The sequence below is a fragment of the Pygocentrus nattereri genome, chromosome 9 (assembly GCF_015220715.1).
Source record: "Pygocentrus nattereri isolate fPygNat1 chromosome 9, fPygNat1.pri, whole genome shotgun sequence".
In the NCBI taxonomy this organism is placed as follows: Eukaryota; Metazoa; Chordata; class Actinopteri; order Characiformes; family Serrasalmidae; genus Pygocentrus; species Pygocentrus nattereri.
The window spans coordinates 10,166,749-10,189,403 of NC_051219.1; the positions used below are offsets into that span (position 1 = coordinate 10,166,749).

At 40.8% G+C, this 22,655-nt stretch overlaps 1 protein-coding gene across 1 annotated transcript in view; it reads right to left on the minus strand.

Moving 5' to 3' along the window:
- The window catches only part of LOC108442804 (prostate stem cell antigen), a 48,098-nt gene that overhangs the window by 3,459 nt on the left and 21,984 nt on the right, over positions 1-22,655 (minus strand). Inside the window, exons 2-3 of the mRNA XM_017723016.2 lie at positions 1,471-1,530; positions 1,174-1,275 (exon numbers count right to left, since the gene is read on the minus strand). Of these exons, the coding sequence (XP_017578505.1) occupies positions 1,174-1,275; positions 1,471-1,519 (151 nt within the window). The 5' untranslated portion in view covers positions 1,520-1,530. The remainder of the gene's footprint in view (positions 1-1,173; positions 1,276-1,470; positions 1,531-22,655) is intronic.

Sequence of the window (22,655 nt, forward strand, 5' to 3'; positions counted from 1 at the left end):
CGTAAAAAGGGTGTGCTATTCGGCCACTTCTTTGGTTCGTGTCCTCAGATTCTTTAAACACTGCAGCCTCGGTTTCGTTCAAAACCTCTTCGGTCACGAAGTGGCTGCAATGAGTCTCCTCTATTTTTTTGTGCAGAAAGATCAGCCTAAATGTTTCTGAGTCTCAGCAGCGCAAAATGATGACCAATGTCGAGTTGGACTGACGTAAAAGTCGCATACGGATCAGATTTCAGTACCACATATGAAAGCGTCTCAAATCGGAATTGAAAATGTCAGATTCAGTGCGGTTTTGGCCATTCACACTGACACAGACACACATCTGTGTCACGGATGAGGAAAAAGATCGGATTTGGACCACTTTTCCCTGCTGTGTAAACGTAGCCTAAGAGACGGCATCGTATTCCTACATTAAAGTAGGAATGAATGGCACTCATCATCTGTTTCTTAAGGTTTTTTGGAGCAAACTTGGTACAGGGTAGTATATATGCCAGTGGTTTTATATTAATTTTCGAGCATATGCTTTTTAGGATTTGGGGTTTTTACACACCCTCTTTCTGATCAGTGGACACATGGAGCTTTTGGGCTAGAGTTAAACATATTTCAAATCAATCCGTGTCGGCAAAAACGTGTTCAGAATGATCTGACCTCACAGAATCTGCATCTCGCTTTAGAATATAATGGTGTTTTGGGTGCAATGTGCTCCCGGCAGTCTAAATATGTGGAAATAATGTGGTATTTAACTGGACACTTGATGTTAAAAACAAATGTAGCAGCACTGCACTAGGTTTCACCAGCGCACCCCTAAATCATTAAACACGTGTACGAATGATTAGAGCTGATGTTTGATAGTTAACACATCTTTGTATCCGCAAAAAAAAAGGTCCTGCACTCATACTTAAAATGAAGTGCTCATGATTTGACTGGGAGTGTTCAAACTTGCATACAGCTGTATGTAACAGAATATGTATTTTCAGACACACATTAAGATCTACTTATATTTTTTTTTAGAAAAGCTCATAGTTTCAGTCCAATCTCAAAAACATTGCATACACCTATAGAACCTACACTAAGCTTTTAGTATCTTTTCATGCAAGTTGGCTCCTACTGCTGTGAGACTGTGAGTGGGGAACTGCAGAATATTTTGAGATGGCTAGGTTGTGCTCTCTATCTCACCTGATGCAGTATAGCAGCGGTCTTCAGCAGGATCACATTCCTTTACACATTCCTTTGGTTTGACACAGCTGTGACACATCATTGCTGCGGTCGTCTGAAAAGCTTCACAGGTAAACATGCGAAGGAAATCATCCTTAATAATACAAACTGCACATTAGCAATACATAAATAATAATGAATTAATAAGTAATGAACAAAACATAAGTACTAATCATCAGTAAAAATTTGAATTCATTGAATTTCAATGCATTTATGTAGTATATATAATCTGTACTCATAATAAATGAAACTCTGTACCATCAGACAAAAGTATGTAGAAGAGCACCAGAGTGACCAGCAGCTTCATAGTTGGTGGATCTGAGAAGTGTGAAGAAGAGAGTGTGATGGAGAGCTGTGTATAAGCTCAATATATATCAGTTCTAAGGAGGTGTGGCTTGTGTAATCATGCTCAAAACTCTCCACTGCTGTAACACCTACTGCGTGATTGACGTCATGAAGATTCATTCAAAAACAAGAATTTCAACTTCTTTGGAACGTCTTGCAGGCATCAAATTCAAAATGAGTGAATATTTGCAAAAAACAATGAAGTTTATCCGTTTGAACATTAAACATCTTGACTTTGTAGTGTATTCAGTTGAATATAGGTTGAGCAAGATTTGCAAATCATCATATTCTGTTTTTATTCATGTTTTACACAACATCCCAACTTAATTGGAATTGGGGTTGTACTTTCCAGAGATGTTTCCAGAGAAACCTGAAGTGGTGCCAGAAGCTTGTGCAGACCTTTGTTAGGAAGGCCAAGTGAGTCTATATATAATGAAATATTGTTTTCATTTGGGTGATATGATGAGTTGAGATCTCTGTTAAAATGACATTTTGAAGTAACATCCTGCTGATATAATATATGCAATACGCATTTGTCACGCAAGTGTCTACAGTACAGAATATTAAAATAAAACCTTGCATTATTTGCAGGATATGGTAACACTATTTGGATAGTCCGTCAACAAACCATCTACAGACTGTCAACAACCTGTCAGTTGTTAATCATCAACCAGTTTATCAATTGATTCTCAACAACATGTGAATAGATCTTTGTCTATGTTTCAACAAACACATCATTAACTCAATCAATAGACTACATGTTGTTTATCAACTAAGAATGCAAGGAATTTTAATATGACTGTCAACAATGTATCAATGAGTCCATACAGACTGAAGTCTTTACATTGTTGTAAAAAGCGCTATGCAAATAAGCTTGAACTGAATTGAAGGGTACATATCAACAACTGTTCAATTAATTTATATTTATTTAGGGACACTTTAGTTGAAATATCAACCAACTATCAGTAGGCGTTCAACTAAATATCAACTGTCAACAAACATTTAAGTAGGACCTGTTTCACTTTCAAGTTTGTCATTTGCACAACATGTCAGGCTATTTATGCATTGAAATGCTTGTGGTGAGGCTCAGATAATCACTAAATAAATAAATATGAAAACAAATTGAAATATATTAAATATAACCAAAATATAGAGAAAATATACACAAAACAGAGACAATTTACATTTTAAAGTGACTTAAGTGTTATTGTTATTTAAAGTGACTTAGTTTTAAAGTGTCATTGTCCATAGCAGAGATGATATGATACAATAATAATAAAAATAATAATAATACTGACAAAGTGACTGAGTGAAAATGGTAGTTGGGGAAGGACCCACAGCTTCACAGCTTGTTCAGAGGCCTGACAGCCTGTGGGTAGAAACTGTTCATTAACCAGGTTGTTTTAGCCTGGATGCTGCGAAATCTCCTGCCTGATGGCAGGATGGTGAACAGGCCGAGTGCTGGGTGGCTTCTGTCTGACCGGATCTTTTTGATTATCCTGGGGCAGCGGGACTGGTAGATGTCCTGTAAGGCTGGTAGATTGGTGCCTATGACGGCTTCTGCCATCCTCACCACTCCTTTAAGGGCCTTGCTGACAGTGATGCAGCCCATGAGGAAGCTCTCTATGGTGCACCTGTAGAAGGTGGTGATGATCTGAGGAGGCAGACCAAACTTCCTGAGCCACGCAGGAAGAAGAGATGCTGACGGGCAGATCTCACAATATTGTTGGTGTGGAGGGACCAGGTGAGGTCATCAGTGAGGTGTACGCTGAGGAACTTCACACTGCTGACTCTCTCCACTTCAGCTCCATTGATGAATAGGGGAGAGTGAACACCCCTCTGCCGCTTCCTGTAGTCCATGATCATCTCCTTTGTTCTGCTGATGTTGAGACAGAGATTGTTGTCATGGCACCACTCTGATAGAGCACTGACCTCGTCTCTGTAGGCTGTTTCATCTCCATCAGTGATGAGGCCTAGGATGGTGGAGTCATCAGCAAACTTGAAGATGATGTTAGATGTTTACTTGGCTATACTGTCATGTGTACACAGGGAGAACAGGAGGGGGCTAAGCACACATCCCTGGGGAGCCCCTGTGCTCAGAGTCAGTGTGGAAGAGAAGCTGTTCCCAACTGTACAATGTGTTAAACTTAGCAAATAAATGGAAACTGTGCACTAAAATCTGCAGAAAAGTTCTCTGTAGTGGATGTGTTCACTTATTTTCACTTAGAAAATCAACTAAATGTAACCCGGGGTGTTCAAATTAGTGTATATTAAGATTAAGTGACCCTTATTAGTCCCACAATGGGGAAATTTCACCTCCGTGTTTAACCGATCTGGGCAGTGAAACACCACATACACACTAGGGGGCAGTGAACACACAGCCCTATCCACAGTGGGGGGTTCCAATTGGGGGTTAGGTGTCTTGCTCAAGGAAACCTCAGTCATGTACCTTTGGCACTGAGGATCGAACTGGCAACCTGTTTGTCTGTAGTTCCCAAACTACGATATGTGCACCCCAAGGGGTACATCCAATGACTTTGGGGGTACAAATCAAAAAATTCTGACATTAATCTTCATTTTATTTCATTTTATCAGCAATTACACATGTACTTCCCCAATGCAAGACGCAAACAGCTTCCCGCACAGGGCAAACTAAAGCTCTAATAGTTCAACACACACACACACACACTCATATAGTGATGCAGCCTTTATGATTGCAAATCAAAATATAGCAATTATGGGGTCCAAGCACTATAAGCCTACATTAACATCATCAGTTTTTGAATATTAATATTATTCTGTGCCTGACAAGGCTCTCAAGATACGAACATCACATCACTACAAGCTGTCATTTGCTTTGACAAGGACAGCTCAGGTGGGATTTGAACCAGCCATCTACTGTTTGGAAGGCAGATGGTTTCATGGTGAGCCACAAGTGGCCCATGAGAACAAAGTAATTTTTTGACAATTTATCAGTAGTGAGCAATAAGAAGCCACTCATCATTTTATGAATTAGTTCCCAACTTTTAATATGACTATTGAGTAATATACTAATTCACAATACACCCTCTGTTTGTCAATCCCTACAAATGTTTCAAATTCAATTATAATTAGACAGTTGCTAATGTACTTGTAGCTCTTTAAGTCAGACTAAGCCAGGTCACATTGATTAGTTTGCAAATATTGCTGCTCCACAGGTTGAATTCAGCTTCGCGAATTGTTGTAGATTAAACGTATCAGGAAACCAGATAAGTCTATTCATCTCCAAATTATTGCTGCTCATCTTAAATCTTCATCTTTGCCTTTTTGCCGTTATCTACATTGCTGTGTGACCAGCACTCTCTGCTGATCTTCAGGGTTAAAGGGTGAATTAGCAGTTATGCATTAACTCCAGCATTTAAGAACATTTATTGTAAAAACTGTGTTTGAACTGTGTTACAATGATTTTACAGTAAAGGAGGATTATGTTATTTTACCTAAAGAAATAGTTCTGCTGTGGAGCCGTAACAGCTCTGCAGCAATGGAGAGATTATTCATGCCTGATTCTCACCCCAAACATCTTCGTTCACAGCAGTTTACGCTCTCCAACTGGTAAGGATGATGCTCTTAGGGCTGGTGGGGGGCATGGAGGGGGTTTGAGAGTTGAGTGCTCTCTTCTTCTCAAATTCCTGACGAAGTAGGTCTGTGGTGTGTCTGGGGTTCAAACTTTTGATCTCCTGAAGGCCAAACATTTAGACAGTGGTACCACTCTGAAACAGGTTTTGCACAGATAGAGAACTGTTTGTGCTTAGAACAGTCAGCTTTGCTGAAATACAGTTACTTAAAGAAAATTGACTTCTTTTTTTATGTTTTCCTTTCAAAAATTTCATAACAGACACAAACGCCTAACTGGCAAAAACCTACCTGTTTCTGATGTTTAGACTACGCTTTGTCTTTGCCAGCTTAACAAGCATCATTAGCTACAGTTATCCAACATCACACATTCCATTAAAGTGGTTCATCCTCTTCTCTTTCTTCTTTTAAATCTGACTTAAAGACTTTTCTGTTTAATGCACATTTTTCTTCCTTCTCCTCTGTATAGTTTTTTTTTTGCTATGTGAAGCGACCTTGGGTTTGTGAAAGGCGCTATATGAATGTAATTTATTATTATTATTATTATTATTATTATTAACTAATTTTAGCCAGCCACATCTACTGGAGTGAGCTAGTTGGCTTTCAATCATTGTTAGCGTAGTATTCATTCATGTAATCTATGATGCTGGTTCATCCGAACGTTTCTTTACCTACTGTCTGTTTTCACTCTTGTTTGATTTTTGTTGTTGTCTGTAAGCTCCATATAAACACAGCTTTGGGTTTTGTCCTAGAACAGTCAAATACAGCTGAAGAACACAAACGCAAACACAAGCACAATAAACATCACCTGATTCTAAGGAAACCTGTACATTACCTTCACTCTCAGCTAGCAGTGTTTCTCTTCTTTAAGTGTGAAGAGAAGCCTGATAGAGTTTGAGAGGAGCAAATATCCTTGAGGGTTTGTTAGGAAGTTCCATCCTCTTCTCAAGAAGTTTCATAAGAAAGAGAAAGGAGTTGCTCCATCAAACCACTAACTTACATGAGTCAAGATGTATTATCTACTATACTCTTAAAAGGATGGTACCTTAGTAAAGATTGTTCTATATAGCACCAAAAAAGGTTCTGATGTCAAGCTTGTAACAACAGAAGAACCCTTTTTAGTGCTACGTATAACCCTTTTCAAAAGGGTCCTATATAAAACCATCTACAGCACATTCGCCCCCAATCTGAAGAACATTTTTACCATGCAAAGAACCCTTTAATCATGCAAAGGGTTCTTTGAGTGTTCAAGGTTCTATACAGAAACATTTTCTTTACTAAAGAACCCTTGAAGAATCATCAAGTGTGTACAAATTTTTATAACTGCTGACATCTTTGAAACAAACGTGAATGATATTCAGAGAATGTATGCAGACGACTTCACCTGACTCATGTAGCAGCAGAAAAGCTCCTTCAGTTCCTTACAGACTGCATTTTTGAGAGTCTAAGCTAGTTTTAAATTCAAAGAAACAAGATCAAGCATTGAGAGAGTCACTGAACGGACTGACTGGCTGGCATCGAATCATGGAGGCAATCTTACTAGTCTTCCTCAACTATGGTGATGTAATCTATCCACCATGTAGACCCTTACAGCACTCATCATTGCACACTGTATGAAAACGTTGGTTGGGCCTTTCTAGCCATATGGTGGGAAACACATTAGTTTGTAAAGATAATATGGCCATATGTCTTTTCACATCACTGTTGTTTTCTGTAAATAATGGTATTTATCAGACCTGATCTACCTTTATTTGTTGGATCAGATTATTAGTTTATGTTATGGGCTATAACCTAAAAAGTTTATTATCCTTGTAGATTATTTTACTTCTTTAACTGTTTTGGTTACATGGTTTCTGCTATTTTATCACTATTTAATCTTTATTTCCTTTTTGAATTTATGCAGTTCATTTTTGCAGTCACTTAGTTTTCTTAGTTTGGTTTGTCGTTGATTTGATTCTTTCATTTTTCAAATCCAATTTTTCATCTTTTCATTCTTCGCTTTTTAACTTGCTTGGCCACATTATAACTGATGGTCACCCTAAATGTACATCCGAGTCAAAATAAGGGTTAATTGGTTGATTGATTCATAAGCAAGTGAGGAATTTAAGCACAGTCCTTTTGGGTCCTTAGAGTTTGTTTTCATTAATATTTAACTCAAGGAAAATGGAGGCCACAAGGTTTTACAGGTATCACTTTATTTTAAAGAACATATGTATGTTGGGCGTCCACAAGAGCAGGCTACTCAGAAGAAAACACAGACTAATGCCCAGATAGCACATTTGATATGGCCGAAACCTGGACCAAATCTTGCATTTAGATGTGGTCCACATACCACGTGAAATGATGGCACAGTAGTAGGCCAGATGTAGTTGCCAGAACCTGTTTACTGCCATTACAGGGCCACATCTCAGCCACCTTTAAACCACCAGAGCCAGAACAGACCCAGTTTAATGAACACAAAATATTAAGCAGCCACAAATCACTGTAAACTAAATCTGAATTAAACTGCACACTAGGATATGTAGCAGTGTTCCTAGTACTGAGGCAGTTTGTGTTGAATGAACTAAAATTAGTATTTTAACCTGGTATTTCTCTTTTTGAAATAACAAATAAAATGCCATAAAATCTAAAACATTTTAGGTTGGATTTTTTCACTGTACTGTGAATATATGGCCAAGGTCTGAATGTAAACTATGCTCCCCCAAAGTCCTTTTAATCCCTGTTTAAAATATAAATGATTCATGTAGCTCATATCAGCTCTGGCAATGTTTACCAGAAGTGGGCCAGATCTGTTTCAAGACACGTGGGCCATATGATCATTTTAATATGTGGGCCTCTTTTGGCTCACATGTAGTTAGCCCGTTGCAAACCAGGGGCCAGCAATGGCATATCTTTGCTGGAAGTGGCCCATGTCCACATGCTCTCTGGATGTTCCCTGGAACTTTGTGAGGATCACCTGTTGACAAGATCAGCTATCATCGTTACACCGAAAGATGTTTCTAGTGAGCAGTGACCTACGTATGTCTACATATCACTCATTTCTCCTTGTTTGTGCTGTTGTGTTTAGTTTTCCTTTAGTGGTGTAGCAGGCTGGGAGGGTTGGGCTGAGAGCTGTCTAACACTGGTACTCATCAGAATATTAATCGCAGATTAGATCTCAGATAGGTCTGATTGGAATTTGTAAGCTGTCTTTTATTATATTCCTCGTTGTTGTTCTTTTTGTAATTCAAACTTGGCTGGATGTTTAACATAATGCTCAAATGTAATATTTATATTGTTTTAAAAATGTTAAAGGTCTGTCAATCTTCTCACAGGAACAGGTCTACTTAAAGCCACACCTCCATAGAACAGATATGTATTAAGGTCAGTCTTATTTCTCCATCACACTCAACTTCTCTAGTCCACCGACAATGAAGCCGCTGGTCACTCTGGTGCTCATCTACATGCTTTTTTCTGAAGGTACAGAATGTCATATTGTTGGTACAGATCTTAATCCAATGGAATTCACTTAACCTGCTGATTGTTATTACTGATGTATTGTCAATGTCAGTGTGCAGTGCGAGTGTTTTTAAAGCTGTTTTTCATTTGCAGAGATTTCTTTCCTTAAAGGTTTAGTGTCTTATTGAATCTTCCAGGAGGTACTGGAAGAGAGTATTAGTCTTTTCTGTTGGAACACAACTTTGTATCTCAAAAATGGTAACATTTTGAATACAATTTTTTAATGCATGCAAAATAAATAAATTAAAAAAATTAATAAAAATTGAGATGCAAGGATTTATGTTACATTACATTACATTACATTTAGCAGACGCTTTTATCCAAAGCGACTTACAAATAATGTGGTACATAGAACAAACATAGTCAGGCCTTAAAGGAGGCCAAGGGGTAATAGCGGGGTAGAGAAGGGAAGGAGGGCAAGAAGGAGATGAGGTTGGTAGTGGTTAGATTTGCAAGAGGCGATTAGAGTAAGTGCTCCCTGAAGAGCTCTGTCTTCAGGAGTTTCTTAAACATAGCGAGGGACGCCCCTGCTCTGACAGTGGAAGGTAGCTTGTTCCACCATTGGGGAATAAAGTATGAAAACAGTCTCGAATGCTTTGTGTGAATGTTTGGCAAAGCTAAGCGACGTTCATTGGAGGATCGCAACGGCCGGGCGGTGCTGTAAGCCTTTAGGAGCGAGTGCAGGTAGGAAGGAGCCTGCTCTGTTAACACCTGGTAGGCAATTGTAAGAGTTTTAAATTTGATACGAGCAGCAACCGGTAACCAGTGGAGCTCAATGAGCAGTGGGGTGACATGCGCCCGTTTTGGTTGGTTAAAGACCAGACGCACTGCAGCGTTCTGAACCATCTTCAGTGGTTTTACAACACAGGCCGGGAGGCCCGTTAGTATGGCATTGCAGTAGTCGAGGCGTGAGAAGACCACTGCTTGTACCAAGAGTTGGGTGGCTTGGTGTGTTAGAAACGGCCGTATCTGTCTGATGTTGTACAGCGCAAAGCGGCAGGACCGAGCCACCGAGGCAACATGGTGCGTAAAGGAGAGTTGGTCATCTACCATAACCCCCAGGTTCCTAGCAACCTTTGTCGGGGAGAGTGAGAGTGAGTCGATGGTTATGGTGAAGTTGTGTTGAATGGATTGTTTAGCTGGTATAACCAGAAGTTCAGACTTGGACAGGTTTAGTTGAAGGTGGTGTTCCTTCATCCATGCGGATATGTCCGAGAGGCACTGCGATATCCGCACAGAGATCGACGGGTCATCAGGCGGGAATGACAGATAGAGCTGGGTGTCGTCAGCATAGCAATGGTACGAGAAGCCATGTGAGCGGATAACCCGGCCTAGAGAGGTGGTGTAAATAGAAAAGAGAAGGGGTCCCAGTACCGATCCCTGGGGAACCCCAGTGGATAGCGAGTGGGCTGAGGAGAGCTCTCCATGCCACGATGCCTTGAATGAGCGCCCAGTGAGGTACGATCTGAACCATAGTAGCGCATTGTCTGAGATATCCATGTTTGATAGTACATGTTGTTGGTGTAATGTTGTGCAGAGTGTTACTGGGAATGTAAACTTGATATAATCATCAGTACTGAACGCTGCAATCATCAACCAAAGTGTACAGTCTGAAATTCAGCTTTAAAGGCTCCTGTTCTTCATTATTAATTGTTATTTTAGCTGTTTTAGTTTTGGTTAATCTCATTGTTTTTTTTTTTCTTTTTTGTTTTTTCAATTGCTTGTTTACCTGCGAAGCTTTTCAAACTTCCATGGCACTGAACTGTTACACCTGTTGGAAAGTAGTATGTACAACTCAGCAATGTAAGGCTGATGAAGATCGCTGCTTTACTGCCACAGGTGAGACAGAAGCACAACTCCACCATCTCATTTTTCTGTAATTCACAAATTGTACGCCTGTGGTGGGTGTATGCAGCCGAGCTCTTTGTGAGGTTGGGCCTATGTACTAATGTATTTACTGAAGCTGTTTATATACTTTCAGAAAAAAGATACAAAACTGCCACTAGGGTTGGACCCTCAAGGGTACCTTTAGTCAGGGATACATATTTGTACCAGAATCCACTGAAATTATATTTTCTAAGCTGTACTGACTCCACGTACCCCGTCTCGTCTCCAGGCTCTTTATTTTACTGTTACAAAAATTTAAATTTTAAAAATTTGTTTAAATGTGCTAAACGTCTTACATAAGAAATCTCAAAATGTGTTCACGAGAGAATTTTCACTTGATATTATACCCTTACAATTAAAATTCCCCAACAAACACTGCTGATAAAAGAGTTGTTTTCTCATTTACCCCCAGCTAGTAGAAATATTTGACCATAATACTTATCTTTAATTGCTGTTCCCAGTAACAGTCCCAACAATAGCTGGGAATTGCATAAGGAGAGTCATTTTGGTCCGATTCCTAGCTAAATGAAGTGAACTGAATATCTGTTGAAGTGAATAGAACATCTTTCTTTTTATCTCAGTTACAGCATATGGCCTGGAGGTACCTGGGAAAGGATGTGCAAACAAGACTATGTGTGATGAAGCAGCAAGCTCTGGGATGATAACCTGCTGTGACACTGATCTGTGTAACAGTGCTCAGGGGGTTAATGGTACTGAGGGTGTTAATGGTGTTGAGGGGGTTAAGCTGAGCCTCCTCATCATGCTGGTTCCTCTGATCTCCTCCATCCTCTTCATCTGAACTCTCTCCTGACGCTCTCTCAGTGATTGATTATGTGTAATATATGATGATTCAGTTCTAATGACATTGTCTATGCATTAATAATCTGTGTAGTAAGAGGGGTATAATGTAGTTTAATTGGATTTTTGAACTGAAGAAATGAGAGGAATTCACTCCAGGTTTATCATAACCTTTTGGGGCAGTCGTGGGAGGTTAGGGATCTGGCCCTGTGACCGGAAGGTCGCCGGTTCAATCCCCAGGGCTGACAGTCCATGACTGAGGTGTCCTTGAGCAAGACACCTAACCCCCAACTGCTCCCCGGTTGCCATGGATAGGGCTGCCCACCGCTCTGGGCAAGTGTGCTCACTGCCCCCTTGTGTGTGTGTGTGTGTGTGTGTGTGTGTGTGTGTGTGTGTGTGTGTGGTGTTTCACTTCACGGATGGGGAGGTGGAATTTCCCCAGTTGTGGGATCAAAAAAGTATTTGTTCCCTAAAGTAAAGTAAAAAAGTAAGTTCCATAACCTCCAGCCCACGACTGCCCCCAAAGCTACAATTGGCATGATAAAAGAGCATAAACAAGAAAGTAAAATGAACAGAATCAAAACCACAACAACAGTAGGTGCAATTAAAGACAAATAAGGAGTTAAAGACCCAGGCAAACCATACCAACTACCCCATTCATAACTTCAGCCTTAACCATTGACTCAGCAACATATTTCATCTTCTTTATAGCCACAGTAATGTTACCTTCCGGAGCATCATTAGCTGGGATAAAAGTACAACACTCTGTGCCTATAACATATGACATACTCCACCTTCCTTCAACAACAACAAGTCCATAGCAATCCTGTTTTGCTCTGCCATCAACCTTAAAGCAGTTAACTCACTGTCAATGCAATTTACAGCTTCTACAGAGTGATTAATAAATCTAGCTAAATTAAAATGCAATTTCTCTATCACGTGCCATTGTACAGTATCAAATGGAGAAAGGGCTGATGTCCAAAACTGGTGTCATTTAGTAGTTAAATAATGTTCAGGTGGAATTTCGTCATCTAAGGATCTACGACTACAGACTACAGACTTACCGGGACTCCTTACGATATAAGATGACCCGCTAATATCCTTCACAGGAGAAATTAGTGGTGCAAAGGCACAACGACCATCCCAAAACTTAGGGAGTGAATCATAAGCTAGGCTACCGCAAATCCAATACCAATCAACTACATAAATGGTTCCATTAACATCTGGGTGTGTAAAAGAAGCTCTATAACCAGGAATAACAGACTTACACTCACCTTGCTTAGGTTTACATTCAACAAAGATAACCCCACACATGCTGTTAGTCAACTTACCCATTAGCACCTTACCCATGCATTCAAAACACAAAGGAAAGACTTGACCAGGAGAGTGTAACACAGGTAGAGATAGGTTGATAGGTGCCATAGCAGTAACAAGGCAAAACTCCTGACAAGCATCACTATCAATTGATCCATTACCTAAAGTCTCAAACCTATGCGTCTCATTGAGATAAGGACTCCTTATCCACCCAGTATAAGATACTCCCCTTGGTGCCTGTCCTGATGTTCCCACTTTACCATAAACACCGGAAACAAAGAGACTCAGGTAAGCTGACACTAGCAAGACGATGTGCTTGGGAATTATCAGAGCTATGCGGATATGCAGAGCAAACATAACAGTGAGCTGTGGAGTTGGCAAACCTTAAAAAATAATTCTGATTATATGAGGACAATTGGTTAGTATATGCGCGACAAGTGTTTCAACACAATTATAGACGGGAGGCAACGAGTAAAATGAGTTGCCAAATATACTTTAGCAAAGCTGAAATGAGGAGTTATATAGTCCCTGTTTGAGTGCGACCGGTGGCAGTAAGGCGGTGGGATCCATCAATGACGTACTGAGCCAGCTAATATTTGCTATTTGTACTAAGTTGACATTGTGGAGAAACTAAACAGTTTAGCACTGTTCTTGGCCACGTGTTTAGCATTTGTAACCGGATAGCCAAGCGCTCATCACCAGACAGCTAAAATAATCTTTTCTTTCTTAAATTATGACTATTACAAACTGTGCCTGTGCTTTTTCAAGCTGGTAAAAACCCACTGTCCCATGACAGATTTGTGAAATGTTCCACTGTTTGGTGAGTGTTTGTCGTGTTCTGACCATAAAGGATAGTTTAAAAGAGTGATTAACCACCCAGGAGCAGAAATCAGCTTTCAAGCTTGAAAGAAATAATGATTTGACATTTATCACGATGTGTATCGATATCGACTGATATGAACACTTCCCCTTTTACTACACTCTGTCCATCTTACAAGCATTTAAAAATATACATATACCCCCGGCAAGTGTTCTTCTCTTTTTGGTCTATTTATTGTGTGTAAAATGAACATTCACTGCCTGTTCAGATAGCAAAGTATACAACATCTATATCTATGTCCAGGAAAGCCAAAAAAGCATATTAACCAATATGATTAACAGCTGCATTAATTCATCCAAGGACAGAGAAAAACTATGAGTTTATGACTTCAATTGTTTAGTGAAGGCAGGCATAACAATTCAACTCAGCAAGAACAACCTGAATAAAACAGAGCTGATCAACAAATGATCCATCATGGATTTGAGAGAATAATAATAGTGAAAAACTTCATATACATTATATGGCCAAAAGTATGTGGACATCTTTCAGCCACACTCACTGCTAACAAGTCAATAAAATCAATCACAAAGCCATGAAATCGCCATAGACAAACACTGGCAGTAGAATGGGTCACACTGAAGAGCTCAGTGGCTAAACCCATATCACTATCATTCGATGCCACATTTGCCACAAGTCAGTTTGTGGAATTTCTGCCCTGCTAGGCCTGCCCTGGTCAACTATCAGTGCTATCCTTGTGAAATGGAAGTGTCTATAATCAACAACAGCTCAGCCATGAAGCGGTAGACCACATAAACTCACACAGTGGGGCTGCCGAGTGTGAAGCACACAGCATCTATAATCGGCTGTCACTCACTACAGAGCTCCAAACTGCCTCTGAAAGCAACATCAACACAAGAACGATGTATCAGGAGCTTCAGGAAGTGGAAGCTTCCATGGAGCAGCTGAACACAAGCATAAGATCACTATGTGCAATGGTTGTTAGACAAGTAATCAGGCTTCAGAGCTTCTCAGAAGAGTAGCAGCTGTTATTGCTACAACGAGCGGGGCACCTCCATCATAATGTCTATGGTTTTGGAGAGGGTTCTAAGCGTAAATATAAGTGTGTGTGTGTGTGTGTGTGTGTGTGTGTGTGTGTGTGTGTGTGTGTGTGTGTGTGTGTGTGTGTGTGTGTGTGTGTGTGTGTGTGTGTGTGTGTGTGGGATAGAGAAACAGACCGATAGAAAGAGAGAACTTTAGACCATACAGTTGTGGGGCAGCAGTAAGTTACAGAGCAGAGCACAGGAGAGTGGCTCCATCTAGTGGACAACAAAAAACAAGCACAAATCATTATTGACTATAATAATAATAATACTAAACATAGCCGCAAGCGCCGATGAGCGGGTCCAAGCACACACAAGCAGTACCAGCCCTTCTGCAGGTTTAGCCCATTAGACCTATAAAGGCCTCAAGCAGTTTAAGACTTATTCATAGGCAGAGTGAATAGAACTGAAAGAAACTGAGATCATCAAAAGGCCTTCAGTTGCCATAAACAGTGAGATGAAGTCTTTATACACATTATAAGTTTCCATTCATATGTACTGAGCTATACTGGTTTGTCGATCCTCTTTTACAGGCAAGAGGTGGTCAACATAGATGTCAGAACTACATAGCTAATGGGAGCATTTCCCACATAGTAGCATTCGCACAGAAGATTGCCCTAACTGGCAACTATGTGCAAAAGTTGTTCATAGAAAGGAAACAAGCAAGGCAAGGTAGGGTTCATGAAAAGTCCACAATTTGTCAAGATTGTCCATGAGACTGAGAGAAAGTGGTCTAGCATTGGTGACTTTTAGATGTTTTAGATCATCTGCAGTCCAGAAGGATTTGTTAGCTTGTGGCGACCATGTTCTTTAAGTATATTCAAATGTTTTTGATGATTATTGCACAATCCTCTCTTCTGAATAATTTGACATGAGTGGCATGAGGAAACGTGAAGAGACTAGTTTGCAAAAGCAGGTTTTGCACATGATGCAATTTAGCTAAACATATGAAGCAGAAATGAAATGTTTTTGTGATATGACATGTTAAGAATGTCCCAAACAATAAGTCCAAAAAAGAATTTCATGTCTAGATCACTTGCATCTTAAGTTACACCAATAAATGTGTTGAAAACTCCTAACATTTGGAAATGCGCCCCCCCATACGGCCAAATGGAGGAATTTTTATTTTGATTTTGAGCATTGCATGATGACCTATACATACTCTTACAAATGTGTATGAGGTTTAGTGATGATCAGAAAAGGCATTTATTCCAGTTCAAGTTCCAGTTCTATAAGTCAATTATCTTCTAATCCAGAAGGGTTTGTTGGCTTATGGTGGCCATATTGATTATAAATATCAAGGTTTTTTTGATAATTATTGAGGAGCAGTCTCTGCTGAATCATTTGATACCACTTTGATGAAAATTGGGCAAAAATCCAGAGACTAGTTCGCAAGAATAGGTTTTTCACATTTAGATCAAATAGGCAACCTTGGTGAAAAGCAAAACAAATTTATTGAGAGAGTGAACACCAGTGTAGAGAAAAGTGCACTCATTTCGAACAGAACATGCACTCATTTAGAAGAAAGTGCTCCTGCATAGACAATAGTGCACTCGGAGAAACCTGTTCATGCATTTGTTAGGAGCAGAGTTGATTACTGTCTGCCTTCAGCCATTTAGGGAATAGTATACCCGTTTAGAGGAAAGCATAACAGTTGAAAGGAAAGTGTACCCATTCAGAGGATAGGACACCCATTTACGGGAAAGTGCACCTCTTTACAGCATAGTACAACCAGGTAAACAAGGCAAATGCAGGCATTTAGAGGAAAGTGCACCTGTTTAGGGGAACATGCACCCATTTAGGTGACAGTACGACCCTTAAGAGGAAAGTGCACTTAATTAAATGATAATACACCTGTTTTTAGGGTTAGTACAACCGTTAAAAGGACAGTGCACTGGTTTTGACGATAATACACCTGTTTTGGGGTTAGTACGACCATTAAAAAGAAAATGCACCCATTTTCAGGAAATTTCACAAGTTTAGTGCACTCTTTTTGGGAAAAATAGAGGTGTTTAGAAGGAAGAGCACTTTAGGCGAAATGTTCACCCATTTTGAGGACAGTGCAGTGATTTATGGAGGAAAGCTAAAATGCTATTACATCATTTTTTTTATCAAAGAGTAGATCTCAGTCTACAATAATGCTGTGAAAATCGACCCTACATCATTCTTTAAGATGCTTTTTGACTGTGGTCACAATGGTGTTTTAGATATTGTAAATTATTCTCTGTCCATAAATGTTTTTTCAGACTCTTTCGAAACTTCAGTGGTGAAGCTTCTGCTAAAAAGAGTAGCACTGGCCATTTTGTAGTAAATAATTCTAGATAGGTCTGAAGAACAGTCCTAGAAAATGTCATTTTCAAACAAATGCATGCACATTTTATATCTAACAAGTTATATAAGAAATTTCAGTCAGACTTTCTTTCTAACCATGGCACTGAGACAGCATTGGTTCTCATTGTGAATGACCTCATGCCATTGACAACAAGATTATTTTGATGACAGTATACTCATTTAGAGTATAGTGCACCTGTTTTGGGGTTAGGACAACCGCTAAAAGGAAAACGCACCCATTTTTGGGATACTTCACAGTTTTGGGGATAGTTCAACTGTTAAAAGGAAAATGCCACCGTTTTGGGGATATTACAGAATTTTGGGGTTAGGACAACCATTAAAAGAAAAATATACCGGTTTGGAAAAAAATTCACCCGTTTATTGGAAAGTCCACTCTTTTAGGGGAAAATAAAGGGGTTGAGAAGGAAAAGCACCACTTTAGGGGAAAGTTCACCCATTTTGAGGATTTCACTCATTTAGAGAATAGTGCACCAATTTTGGGGATACCACAACGTTTTGGGGTTAGGACAACTGTTAAAAGGAAAATGTACCCATTTTGGGGGATATTACAACTGTTAAAAGCAAAACACACACATTTTGGGGATAGTACACTTTTTAGTGTAGTTAGAACAACACCAATTTTGAGGACAGTACATCCACTACATACTACACCGTTTTTGAGATAGCACAAACGTTAAAATAAAAACGCACCCGTTTTGAGGTTAGTACCGTTAAAAATAAAACGCACCTGTTTTGAGGTTAGTACCGTTAAAAATAAAACGCACCTGTTTTGAGGTTAGTACCGTTAAAAACCACCGGTTGGGGTAGTACAACCGTTGGCTAAAAACAATAGCATTGAAGCCTGAAGATCAGCCATAGAAAATGTTGTTTTTAAATAAATACATGCATATTTACTATGTTATATGAGAAATATAACCGTTTAAAAATGCACTCGTTTTGAGGATAATACACCTGTTTTGGTGTTAGAATCACCTTTAAAAGGAAAATGCACCCAACCGTTCAAATGAAAAAAAAAATTGTTTTGGGGTTTATACAAGTAAAGTGAACCTGTTTTGGGGTTAGGACTACCGTTAAACATAAAATGCACCTATTTGGGGGTTAAAACAACCGTCAAAAGGAAAATGCACCCGTTTTGAGGACAATACACCTGTTTTGGTGTTAGTACAACCGTTAAACATAAAATGCACCCGTTTTGGAGCCACGGTGGGACGGGACAGAGACGGGGAGAGAAAACCGGAGTGTGCGGTAATGCTGTTAATAAAAACACGTTAAACTTCTACAGTTGGAGTTTTAACGACATGACATGGTGTCAGAAGTCCTGTAGTTAGCGTGGAGAGTTGCTGTGGGGGCAGGACCATGCGCTACATTTAACATCCATTTCTAAGCCACACGAGTGGGACAAATGGATGCGAAGATTTGAAAGATTTGGCCTGGCAAGTATCCTGAATGCGAGCTCTGAAGAGAATCAGGTTAATACTTTGATATACTGCATGGGTGAACAGCTGCTGAACGAGGCACATAAAAAGGGGTACGTGACGGCTTTCAATGCTTCTTCGTAGTTAAGAAAAACGTAATCTATGAGCGTGCATGAAAGTCTGAGAAGTCGGTGCATGAAGAAGAGGATGCTATTTTCCTTGGCAGCATCATGTCAAAGGGCGATGCCTGGATGGTTGACATAAACATCCATGACACCAGAGTGATGTTTAAGAACATACCCAAAACTATGCAGTGGACTTGGAGAAATGTGCCAGCCATACACTAAAAAGCTAAAACCAGGGGCTCAACCATTCTCACTAAAAACACCAAGGAGAATCCCATTGCCACTTATGGACAAAGTCAAGCAAGAACTGTCCCGCATGAAAGATCTCGGGGTAATATGCAGAACTGAAGAGCAATTGGTGAACAGACTGGTGTGCTGGCATCGTAGTAGTGCCTAAGAAAAGTGGTGGCGTGCGTATATGCGTTGATCTCACCAAACTGAATGAGTCAGTGTGTCGAGAAAAATTCATCCTGCCATCAGTGGAGGAAACACTGGGAATGCTGGCTGGAGCCAGCATTTTTAGTAAGCTGGATGCAAATATGGGGTTTTATCAAATTCCCCTGTCTAAAGATTCAGCGAAACTGACAACTTTTATCACACCTTTTGGACGATATTATTTCAAGCGTCTGCCCTTTGGCATTGCCTCAGCCCCAGAACATTTTCAGAACAGAATGGTGACTGAGGTCACAGAGGGACTTGAGGGCGTGGTATGCCATATAGACGATGTGCTCGTGTGGGGTCGCACACAAGAGGAGCATGACACTCGTCTGCATGCTGCACTGAAGAAAATTCAGAAGGCAGGCATCACCCTGAACATTGGAAAATGTGACCTGTCAAAGTCTGAGGTGAGCTTCTTGGGTCATGTGGTCTCTGCCAATGGCATCAGCCCAGACCCAGGCAAGACAGAGGCTGTAAGGAAGATGCAGGAGCCAACGACAGTGAGCGAATTAAGATCCTTTCTAGGAATGGTGAACCAACTAGGCAAGTTTATACTTCAGCTGGCTGAGAGGAATAAAGCCCTGCGTGACCTCCTGTCAAAGAAAAACTGCTGGATGCGGAGCGTCAATCAGGCTAATGCCTTTCTAGATTTGAAGAATACACTTACATCACCACCTGTGCTAGCCATGTACGATCCTAATAGAGAGTGTAAAGTCTCTGCAGATGCGTTGTCGTATGGGCTGGGAGGAGTGCTACTCCAAAAGTGGGACAAGGAGTGGAGGCCAATAGCCTGTATGTTACAGTCGCTCACACCAACAGAGCAGAGATATGCACAAGTGGAACAGGAGGCATTGGGACTGACCGGGGCCTGCGAGAGGTTTCGCAACTTCCTGATTGGGAAACATTTCCAGCTGGAGACAGATCACAAGCCTCTCCTGAGTCTCCTGGGGTCTCAAGCACTAGATGCTCTACCTCCTCGAATTCAACGCTTCAGAATGCGTTTGATGCGCTACTCCTATTCCATATCTCATGTATCAGGGAAGTGTCTGTGGTCAGCAGATACGTTGTCACGGGCAACAGTCAAAAGAGGAGTAACACCTGCTGACAAAGAGCTGCCTATCTGGAGGAGTTGAAAGATCAGCTGCAGAGGGACAGTGTGTGTGCACGTGTGATGCAGTCGTGTACAGAAGGTTGGCCAGTAGGGGCGCCAAAGAACCTGCACTGAAGTTCTACTGGGCTGAAAGAGCTCTTCTCACAGTACAAGATGGTCTTCTGCTAAAGGGACAAAGACTTGTTATACCCTCAACAATGAGAAATTCTCAAAGTTCTCGCCAAGCTGCATGAAGGACATCAAGGTGTGGTCAAGCACAGAGAGCGGGTGCGACAGTCTGTGCGGTGGCCAGGGCTGAGCCAGCAGCTGAACGAATTGGTTCTCAACTGCTGAGCATGCTGCCAGGAGAGACAGAACCACAGGGAGCCACTGATCTCCACACCATATTTCGGCAAACCATGGCAGAAATGTGGAGCAGATTTGTTCATGCTAGGGAGTAAAACCTACCTGTTAGTGGTAGACTACATGTCAAGGTATGTGGAGATCGCTCTGCTGACCCCCACAAGGTCTAATGATGTGATCCACCACCTGAAGTCAATTTTTGCACGTCACCGGATCTGTGAGACACTAGTCACTGATAATGGGCCACAATTTTCTGGAGTGGCTTTTGCTGAGTTTGCAGCATCCTATGAATTCTGTCATGTGACCAGTAGTCCAAAATACCCCCAGGGAAATGCTGAAGCTGAACGAGCAGTACAGACTGTAAAGGGTCTCTTAAAGAAATCAGACGATCCTTATCTTGCTCTACTTGCATAGCAGGGCTACCCTGCTACAAAATGGGTACAGTCCAGCTCAACTTCTTATGGGAAGGAGGCTTCGTACCACTGTGCCTATTCTTCCGGCGTTGCTAGTTCCTTCTATTCCTGATAAAAACAAAGTAATGCTGAAAGAAAGGGAGAGGAAGCCGAACGATGCACAGTGTTATTATCAGCAACATCGTGCACGAAACCTTCACAAGCTTGTTCTTGGACAAGACGTGTGGATCACCGACCAGAAGGCAACCGGAGCTGTTATTGGGAGCCACACCACACCCCGCTCCTATCTGGTGGAGGGTCTTCACAGGGTCATCAGGCGAAACTGTCATCTTATTGCCATGCAGCCTTCTCCGGAGCAGATCAGTGGTGGAACAGCTGAGGGCATGCTGGGAGGCACTCCTGAACGGCCTCCAACATTACAACCTGCAGTAGCAGCACCACAGCAGAACGTTCCTGAACCACCATCTACTCCTGCTCTCAGAACCAGGTCTGGGAGAGCTGTAGTGAAACCTACCATGTTAAACTTATAACTTTTCTTTAGCAAAGAGTTTGACAGATGTGAAAAAAAGTAGTTTTGTTATTGTATTATGCAATTTTGTGTTTTTTTGCACTATTGGAAATGTAAATGTCATAGTCTCTAAGTTGTAATGTTACAGGCAGCACAGTTTTATTATGAGTCTAATGTTAAATAGTTGTGTGTCTGTTGTGTGCGAGAATGTTCCAGGTAGGAGCAGATCTTGCAGCCACAGGGGCAGAATAATCCCCTAAGGTTCTGCGGTATCAATGGCAGTCTACCCATCGATTCTAAAAAGGGGAGATGTGGTGTGATTGAATATGGAGAGGTAGGAACTGTCAGTAGGGGAATGGCGAGAGGGGGGAGCCTCGGGGGGACGGGACAGAGATGGGGAGAGAAAACGATGTGTGGGGGAGTGTGCGGTAATGCTGTTAATAAAAACACGTTGAACTCCTACAGTTGGACTCACGCAGTGTTTAAACGACACAACACTTTTGAGGACAGCACACCCATTTAGAGAATAGTGCAGTCATTTATGGAGGAAAGCTAAAATTCATATGCATAATGCATAATATTTTGTTCAAAGAGCAGATCTCAGTCTAAATAATGCTGTGAAAATCGACTCAGTTCCTACATCATTCTTTAAGATGCTTTTGGATTGTGGTAACGGTGGTGTTTTAGATATTGAAAATGATTCTCTGACCATAAATGTTTTTCCAGGCACTTTCAAAACTGCTGTGGTGAAGCTTCTGCTAAAAAGAGTTGCACTGGTCATTCTGAACTAAATAATTCTAGATAAGCCTGAAGAACAGCCCTAGAAAATGTTGTTTTCAAACAAATACATGCACATTTAAATTCGCTCCTACTGCAAAACAATGTTAGTGAATGGTGTGATGTTCTGCTGAGTGTTTTTGGGAACGTAAATGTCAGGCTAATTAAATAATCCTCAGTACTGAACACTGTGATCATCAGCCAAGAAGCACCATTTGAATTTGACGTTGAAAGAACCTACTAGTCATTAATAATTGCAAACTGAAAACTAAACATTTATATATATATATGTCCAATTGGCCTGACTGCATGTCTTTGGACTGTGGGAGGAAACTGGAGAACCCGGAGGAAACCCACGCAGACACGGGGAGAACATGCAAACTCCACACAGAGAGGACCCCGGTCGCCCGGCCGGGGAATCAAACCCAGGCCCTCCTTGCTGTGAGGTGACAGCGCTACCCACCACACCACCGTGCTGCCCCATATATATATATATATATATATATATATATATATATATATATATATTTTTTTTTTTTTTTTTCCCAGTTTTTCCAGTTTCTGTAATTTGTATTTTTACCTATAAAT